This window comes from Triticum dicoccoides, chromosome 1B (assembly GCF_002162155.2).
Source record: "Triticum dicoccoides isolate Atlit2015 ecotype Zavitan chromosome 1B, WEW_v2.0, whole genome shotgun sequence".
Classification (NCBI taxonomy): domain Eukaryota; kingdom Viridiplantae; phylum Streptophyta; class Magnoliopsida; order Poales; family Poaceae; genus Triticum; species Triticum dicoccoides.
In genome coordinates this window covers 311,427,114-311,436,248 of record NC_041381.1, presented here as the reverse complement: position 1 = coordinate 311,436,248, position 9,135 = coordinate 311,427,114, and the positions used below count along the sequence as shown (strand labels likewise).

The 9,135-nt window shown below is 41.2% G+C and overlaps 1 protein-coding gene across 1 annotated transcript; it reads left to right on the top strand.

The window, feature by feature from the left end:
* Positions 1-6,069: 6,069 nt before the first annotated feature.
* On the top strand, positions 6,070-8,875 carry LOC119332362 (inosine triphosphate pyrophosphatase). The gene is made up of 8 exons (XM_037605550.1): positions 6,070-6,314; positions 7,440-7,504; positions 7,604-7,667; positions 7,752-7,761; positions 7,912-7,943; positions 8,026-8,138; positions 8,511-8,587; positions 8,664-8,875. Exons 1-8 carry the CDS (start codon positions 6,176-6,178, stop codon positions 8,782-8,784), a joined length of 621 nt encoding a protein of 206 aa, XP_037461447.1. The 5' UTR covers positions 6,070-6,175; the 3' UTR covers positions 8,785-8,875.
* Positions 8,876-9,135: the final 260 nt, after the last annotated feature.

Genomic DNA, 9,135 nt, shown 5'->3' with positions numbered 1-9,135 from the left:
CGAGATTCAATAAACCATCAACATTGGGTGTATGACCATAGAAGGTTTTATTCATGTAAACAGAATAACAATTATTTTCTGTCTTAAATGAATAACCGTATTGCAATAAACATGATCTAATCATATTCATGCTTAACGCAAACACCAAAAAACATTTATTTAGGTTCAACACTAATCCCGAAAGTATAAGTAGTGTGCGATGATGATCATATCAATCTTGGAACCACTTCCAACACATATCATCACTTCACCCTCAACTAGTCTCTGTTTATTCTGTAACTCTTGTTTCGAGTTACTAATCTTAGCAATCGCACAAGTATCAAATACCCAGGGGCTACTACGAACACTAGTAAGGTACACATCAATAACCTGTATATCAAATATACCTTTGTTCACTTTGCCATCCTTCTTATCCACCAAATATTTGGGGTAACTCCACTTTCAGTGACCATTTCCTTTGCAGTAGAAGCACTTTGTTTCAAGCTTAGGTCCAGCTTTGGGCTTCTTCATGGGAGTGGCAACTTGCTTGCCATTCTTTTTGAAGTTCCCTTTCTTTCCCTTTGCCCTTTTCTTGAAACTAGTGATCTTGTTTAATCATCAACACTTGATGCTTTTCTTGATTTCTACCTTTGTTGATTTCAGCATCACGAAGAGATCGGGAATCGCTTTTGTCATCCCTTGCATATTATAGTTCATCACCAAGTTCTAGTAACTTGGTGATGGTGACTAAAGAACTCTGTCAATCGCTATTTTATCTAGAAGATTAACTCCCACTTGATTCAAGCTATTGTAGTACCCAGACATTCTGAGCACATGCTCACTAGCTGAGCTATTCTCCTCCATCCTTTTACACGAAGTACTTGTTAGAGGTCTCATACCTCTTGACACGGGCATGAGTCTGAAATACCAATTTCAGCTCTTGGAACATCTCATATGCTCGTTTCAAAACGTTTTTGAAGTCTCGGTTCTAAGCCGTAAAGCATGGTGCACTAAACTATCAAGTAGAGCTAGCCAAATGTTCATAATGTCTGCATCTGCTCCTGCAATAGGTCTGTCACCTAGTGGTGCGTAAAGGACATAATTCTTCTGTGCAGCAATGAGGATAAACCTCAGATCATGGACCCAGTCCGCATCATTGCTACTATCATCTTTCAACTTAGTTTTCTCTAGGAACATATAAAAACATAGGGAAGCTTCAACGCGAGCTATTGATCTACAACATAATTTACAAATACTATCAGGACTAAGTTCATGATAAATTAAAGTTCAATTAATCATATTACTTAAGAACTCCCACTTAGATAGACATCCCTCTAGTCATCTAAATGATCACGTGATCCATATCAACTAAACCGTGTTCGATCATCATGTGAGATGGAGTAGTTTTCAAAGGTGAACATATCTATGTTGATCATATCTACTAATGATTCACGCTCGACCTTTCGGTATCCAGTGTTCCGAGGCCATATCTGCATATGCTAGGCTCGTCAAGTTTAACCCGAGTATTCTGCGCGTGCAAAACTGGCTTGCACCCGTTGTATGTGAACGTAGAGCTTATCACACCCGATCATCACGTGGTGTCTCGACACGACGAACTATAGCAACGGTGCATACTCAAGGAGAACACTTATACCTTGAAATTTAGTAAGGGATCATCTTATATTGCTACCGCCGTACTAAGCAAAATAAGATGCATAAAAGATAAACATCACATGCAATCAAAATATGTGACATGATATGGCCATCATCATCTTGTGCTCATGATCTCCATCACTGAAGCATCGTCATGATCTCCATCGTCACTATCTTGACACCTTGATCTCCATTGTAGCATCTTTGTCGTCTCGCCAACTATTGCTACTACGACTATCGCTACCGCTTAGTGATAAAGTAAAGCAATTACATGGCGATTGCATTTCATACAATAAAGAGACAACCACATGGCTCCTGCCAGTTGCCGATAACTTTGTTACAAAACATGATCATCTCATACAACAATTTTTATCTCATCATGTCTTGACCATATCACATCACAACAAGCCCCGCAAAAACAAGTTAGACGTCCTCTACTTTGTTGTTGCAAGTTTTACGTGGCTGCTACGGGTTTCTAGTAGGAACCATTCTTACCTACGCATCAAAACCACAACGATTTTTTGTCAAGTGTGTTGTTTTAACCTTCAACAAGGACTGGCCGTAGTCAAACTCGATTCAACTAAAGTTGGAGAAACTGACACCCACCAGCCACCTATGTGCAAAGCACGTCGGTAGAACCAGTCTCATGAATGCGGTCATGTAATGTCGGTCCGGACCGCTTCATCCAACAATACCGCCGAATCAAAGTAAGACGTTGGTGGTAAGCAGTATGACTATTATCGCCCACAACTCTTTGTGTTCTACTCATGCATAAAACATCTACGCATAGACCTGGCTCGGATAACACTGTTTGAGAACGTAGTAATTCAAAAAATTCCTACGATCACGCAAGATCTATCTAGGATATGCATAGCAACAATACGGGAGAGTGTGTCCACGTACCCTCGTAGACCGAAAGCGGAAGCGTTTAGTAATGCGATTGATGTAGTCGAACGTCTTCATGATCCAACCGATCCAAGTACCGAACGCACGGTACCTCCATGTTCAGCACACGTTCAGCACGATGATGTCCCTCGAGCTCTTGACCCAGTTGAGGACGAAGGAGAGTTCCGTCAGCACGACGGCGTGGCGACGGTGTTGATGATGTTATCGGCACAGGGCTTCGCCTAAGCACTACAACGATATGATCGAGGTGTTAAACTGTGGAGGGGGGAGGCACCGCACACGGCTAAGAGAACAATTGTTGTTCTTTGGGGTGCCCCCTGCCCCGTATATAAAGGAGGAGGGAGGAGGAGACCGGCCAAGGAGGGGCGCGCCTATAGGGGGAGTCCAACTAGGATTCCCAATCCTAGTTGGAGTCCCCTTCGTTTCCAAGAGGGGGAGAGAGGGAAGAGGTGGAGAGGGAGAAGGAAAGAGGGGGGGGGGGGCACCGCCCCCTCCTAGTCCAATTTGGACAAACCATGGGGGGGGCACCCTGCAGCCCTCGTCTCCTTTTCCACTAAAGCCCATTAAGGTACTCCGAAAAATGCTCGAACCTTTCCAAAACCTTTCCGGTGTCCGAACATGTCTCGACCATTTCAAGACTCCTCGTCATGTCTGTGATCTCATCCGGGACTCCGAACAAACTTCGGTCATCAAAAACACATAACTCATAATACAAATCATCATCGAACGTTAAGCGTGCGGACCCTACAGGTTCGAGAACTATGTAGACATGATCGAGACACATCTCCGATCATTAACCAATAGTGGAACCTGGATGCTCATATTGGCTCCTACATATTCTATGAAGATATTTATCGGTCAAACCGCATAACAACATACGTTGTTCCCTTTGTCATCGGTATGTTACTTGCCCGAGATTCGATCATCGGTATCATCATACCTAGTTCAATCTCATTATAGGCAAGTCTCTTTACTCATTCCGTAATGCTTCATCCTGCAACTAACTCATTAGTCACATTGCTTGCAAGGCTTATAGTGATGAGCATTACCGAGAGGGCCCAGAGATACCTCTTCGATACACGGAGTGATAAATCCTAATCTTGATCTATGCCAGCCCAACAAACACCTTCGGAGACACCTGTAGAGCATCTTTATAATCACCCAGTTACGTTGTGATGTTTGATAGCACACAAGGTGTTCCTCCGGTATTCAGGAGTTGCATAATCTCATAGTCTGAGGAACATGTATAAGTCATGAAGAAAGCAGTAGCAATGAGACTTGTAACGATCATAATGCTAAGCTAACGGATGGGTCTTGTCCATCACATCATTCTCCTAATGATGTGATCCCGTTCATCAAATGACAACACATGTCTATGGTCAGGAAACATAACCATATTTGATTAACGAGCTAGTCAAGTAGAGACATACTGGGGACACTTTGTTTTGTCTATGTATTCACACATGTACTAAGTTTTCAGTTAATACAATTCTAGCATGAATAATAAACATTTATCATGATATAAGAAAATATAAATAACAACTTTATTATTGCCTCTAGGGCATATTTCCTTCAAATCATTTGAATCACTTCATGTGGAGATTAGGCCACAATTACTTGGCTTTAGGCAATATTTTTAAAAAATAGAGGAGTTGAAGCATAGAAGGATTTCCTGATCTGTAAGTGAACATTTGAATATGGTGGCCACCACTTTCTCGAATATAAAAGAGTGGCCGAAATATGAAAAGTGCCATGAATGGCGAACATAAGAAGGAATCTAGTAAGAAAACAACTTGCTGTAAAATTTATAAATGAAGTTCGCAAGCTAGAAGAAGAAGAAAATATCAAGGTGATAACACTTTTGTGGCAATGGTGGAATGAAAGGAAGAATATTAAAGAGGACGCTGAAGTATGAAGTAATGATGATATATTATTACAATGTTATTAAACAGATTAATGGATACTACCAAGCTTTTTTGAAGGAAAATGAGCCCAAGAAAACATGTCAAGAACGGTGGCAACCGCCTCAGAACAGAACGTTTAGTGAACATTGATGGAGCATTTCATGCTCAAACAAATAGCAGTGGCTAGGGTATTGTTATCCGGCATCACAAGGGAGTTGCCCAGGCGTGTGGAGCAGGAAGGCTTGAGAATCTAATAAATCCACTTCATGCTGAAATATTGGCTTCTACTCATGGTGCCCAGCTGGTTGCATAAGAGAAATCACCGCTATCTGCTTCGAAACTGGCTCCATGTTACTAAAACAAGGTGTAGAGCAAAAGGAACAAGAACAATCAGTTGTCTGCATGACACCAATGAAACTAAAATGTTCATGAACCAAAACTTCAATCAGTCCAGTTTCAACCTTGCAAGTAGGAACTGTAATAGAGCAATGTATCGGCAGGTATGAGATGTTACATGATTTTGTATGAAGTTTTAAAGGCAAATAATATAATCCCTGATGTAGAAGCTTTACCGACGAGCGAGTCTACGTAATAATGCAATCGGATGCATTTGGTTCAAAAAAAGAGTTATTTCGATGTGCATTAATTAGGGCATATCTAGACGCGTCCTAAAAAGCTAGCCATACCTATTTCTTAAACTAAAAGGATACCCCACACGTTACTGCGTAATCGATTGCAATGTTTATTGAACAATTGCATGAAACATGAATAGTTGAATTTATAATATATGTACCAAAACTAAAAATAAATAGTATATATTGTATTTGATTATTGTGTAGTTGAAAAAATTATTGAATATAAGTGGCAAACTAATAGATTTTTTCATGCATGCTGAGTGAAACTTTAATGAGATGGCATGGGTGGTGAGGTATGAAGTGTGCATAGGATAAACTAATAATGAAAAACTTTTCTCCATTATTGTGATGGATCTGTGATGGTGTGACATGTGTGCATATTAAAATAATAAAGATGGTTCTTCTGCAGGATGCCGCTTTAATCTGCAAGCAGCATGCTGGGCCAAACCTAGGTGAATAGCTGGGGCATCACTTCACGGTGGAGCAGCGAACCAACCTGTGATTGGATGGTTAGAGGGACTGTAGTATCCCAACCCATCAGGGTTTAAATCCTGGTGCTCGCATTTATTTCTAGATTTATTTCAGGATTTCCGGCGATGCGCATTCAGTGGAAGGAGACATTCCCTTCCTGGACTCTGCTGGCTCATCTACGCTCCAACCAATTCAGTCAAAATCGAAAAAATGAAGTTTCCTTGAAAAAGTCTAAGAAATAGTAGTAGTAGTAAGTCAAAAAGTGCACTTTTTCCATATATTTTGATTTATAGTGATCCCTATCTTTATCTCTATGTACAGATGACGAGGTGCCTACGGTGACTTCGTGAATTTCAACATTATATGTGGGCTCAGTCTTTTAGAGGTGCTCATAGAGGTAGAGTGTGCGGGTATGCGCGTGTATATGAGCACCGACGTTGTTAAAAAAAGAACTTCACGGTGGAGCATTGGCCATGGTAAAACCGTTAAAACGAAGAAAAGGGAATAGAAGTCTAATCGGGGCCCTAAAACCAGTCACAGCCACCGTCGCCGTGGACCCTCGGATCCGCAGGGCGCAGCCTTTCTCCCGTTTCACGCCGGAAGCAGAGCACCACCCAACACCGCATCATGTCGGGCGCGGCGGCGGCGGCGGCGGCGCGAGTGCTGCCGAAGGCAGTGACCTTCGTGACGGGCAACGCCAAGAAGCTGGAGGAAGTCCGCGCGATTCTCGGCTCCTCCGTCCCCTTCCAGTCCCTCAAACTCGACCGTAAGCTGAAGCTGGCTCCTCCTCTTTCTTTCACCAGCTCTACCTCCCCTCCATTCACGTACATACAAGGTAGCAGCATAGCAGTGAAAGGTTTAGTGCTAGACTAAGGATGCCTAGGACTTGCTGGTTGATGGGAGTGGCGAGCTTGCGTGGCCGTGGCTTCTTATGGTGCCGGAACCCTAGGATAAGTGGATACCCCTATTTGTCTTTGTTATTTGGATCATAAAAAATTGCTTTGTAGTTAGCTCACAACAAACATATAACGGTGGATTGGTTGTAGCTGAAAATTATGGATTAGGAATAGTTGCTTCGCAGCTTCGGTTACTGTCTCCTACTGTTTTGGCTTAATCGAACCATCCGTCTCCTACTGCTTCCTACTGTTTTAGCTTTGGGTGTCTTATACCCAAATTTAGGACACATGATGACATGTGCCCTTCTTGTTCCGCTTATTTTTCCTTCTTTAAATGGTGTCGATGTGCATCGATAATGTTTAGGGGAATAGCACGCTGACTTTCTATGCCAAAATTATGCAACAGTTTGGGGGTATGTTTGGATGGAACAGGTGGGAATGCAATAGGAGTTCCCAGTGGACTTGTGATTTATGTGATTCATATAGCCTGTAATTATTTATCTTTTGTATTCTGGTATTTGTACTGGTTGAGAGGTAGGAAGTCCAGACTTTTAATACTCACTCTGTAAACTAATATAAGGGCGTTTAGATCACTAAAGTAGTAATCTAAACGCTCTTGTATTAGTTTACGGAGGGAGTAATTGTGAAGATATCCCATTTGCATTCTGGGATTCTAGTTAAGGGTAGATGTTATGATTCCTAACAGTGACGAACCCTTTGATGGAATTGGAATCTGGACCCCCTACACTTGAATTAGGATTCTGATGCCCTACATATAATAATTCAGCTGGATATGGATTAAGCGTGCTCATTTTAAATAGGCAATACTGATATATCCAATTTCAAAATATGGTTCTGATGGAAATCATACAAGTTCCAAGTATGTGATTTCAGTTTTGGGAAATGAGAAGTACGAGGTCGTAAAAAAAAGTAACACCGAACAACTTCTTGTTGTTTTTTTATTAATGGGTATTATTCTATGTTAAATTTCACAGTGCCTGAGTTGCAAGGTGAGCCAGAGGACATATCTAAAGAGAAGGCCCGAATGGCTGCATCTCAGGTACCCCTATCTTTTTCTAATACTAGAATAATTATGCAGAGAATTTTAATTTAAATTGTTTGAACTCTTGTTAATGAATCTGCATTCCTCTTTGAGTAGGTGAATGGCCCTGTACTTGTTGAGGACACTTGTCTATGTTTCAATGCGCTCAAAGGTTTGCCAGGTAACTGATTTGCATTTTTCTTTCTTTTCACTTCCTAAATGAATTCATTGTGCTCTGTATGATATAATTTGCTTTCTGCTGCAGGGCCCTATATGTAAGTCACTATAACATATTTTCTTATTACCAAGTTACAGATAATAAACATCCTTCACCACTATACCTTATTGAGAAAATGCTTTCAGATATCCTGTCTAACTAATCTCTTTGTTCCCTATCTGGATGTTTTACACACATGAATGTACAGAAAATGGTTTCTAGAGAAGATTGGGCATGAAGGTAATATGGCTACTCAATTCTTGTTTCATTCTTTCTAATGTTTGACTTGCTGAACTCATGCATATTATTTCTGCTATTATAGGTTTGAACAATTTGTTAATAGCTTATGAAGACAAATCAGCTTTTGCTATGTGCATCTTTTCACTTGCTCTTGGACCAGAGGAGGAACCGATCACATTTGTTGGAAAAACAGCAGTAAGATGTCACTTCTTGGAATTTTCGTCTGAAGTATGACTGTATATGCCATACCCGTAAGAATTATAACACTTTACAATGAGAGTGAGCATATATGTCAGTATGCCTACATCCAGAACTGCTGTATACCTTGGAACTTATATTTTCTGATGTATTTTGTTTATGAGTGAGTAAAGTAGTTTTTACATTCAACACAGCACCGTTATCTTGTTAGATTATTTTTCTTCATGTGTACCTTGGTTAAAGAAGCCCATCATAGCACTTTGATCTGTTCTGGTGCGTTATTTCAGCAAGGACAGTAAAATCGGACGCCATGTTGTTAGTAAGAAAAATGAGAGCGAACGTGTTTGAGGTTTCCTTCTCCATGTGCAGGGGAAAATTGTACCTGCCAGAGGCCCTGCTGATTTTGGATGGGACCCTGTATTCCAACCAGATGGATTTGAACAAACGTGAGTTTGATGATGATTTCCATTGCTTTCACGCATCCCTTGCGACTATGTACTGACAGGTGGGTATGTAATACAGGTATGCTGAGATGCCCAAGTCAGAAAAGAATAAAATATCTCATAGGGCGAGAGCTCTTGCACTGGTGAAAGATCATTTTGCTTCTGCCAATTATGAAGTTCAGAGTGATGGATTGGCTTAAAATTCGTTTTCCAATTGAACAAAATGTAATGGAATATGAGCAAAAGATTTTCATGTTACGGAATCTTCCAAGCTGTCTGTTTCTCCTGCAACTTTTGGTGACTGTTATTTTATTTTTTTTTTGAAACGAGGCAAAAGACTTGCCATTTTCATTGATTAAGAAGAAGAGAGTTGCCCGGTTAATTGTGGAAAACCGGGCTAAAACCGATACAACACAACCCATATGACATGGGCACCACCGGGCAACCTGGCCATCGACATGGAAAGAAAGCCACGACGGCACATGCCAGCAGGTGGCCATACGCCCAAGCAACCGACAGCTCCGACTTTGACGACGAGCAACGCAAGGGAA

Bases quoted from the DNA above. Each gene is read 5' to 3' on its own strand.
- LOC119332362 (XM_037605550.1), top strand. From the start codon at position 6,176: ATGTCGGGCGCGGCGGCGGCGGCGGCGGCGCGAGTGCTGCCGAAGGCA. The intron at 7,505-7,603 runs GTACCCCTATCT...CTCTTTGAGTAG, and splicing joins CCCGAATGGCTGCATCTCAG to GTGAATGGCCCTGTACTTGT. The intron at 7,944-8,025 runs GTAATATGGCTA...CTGCTATTATAG, and splicing joins AGAGAAGATTGGGCATGAAG to GTTTGAACAATTTGTTAATA.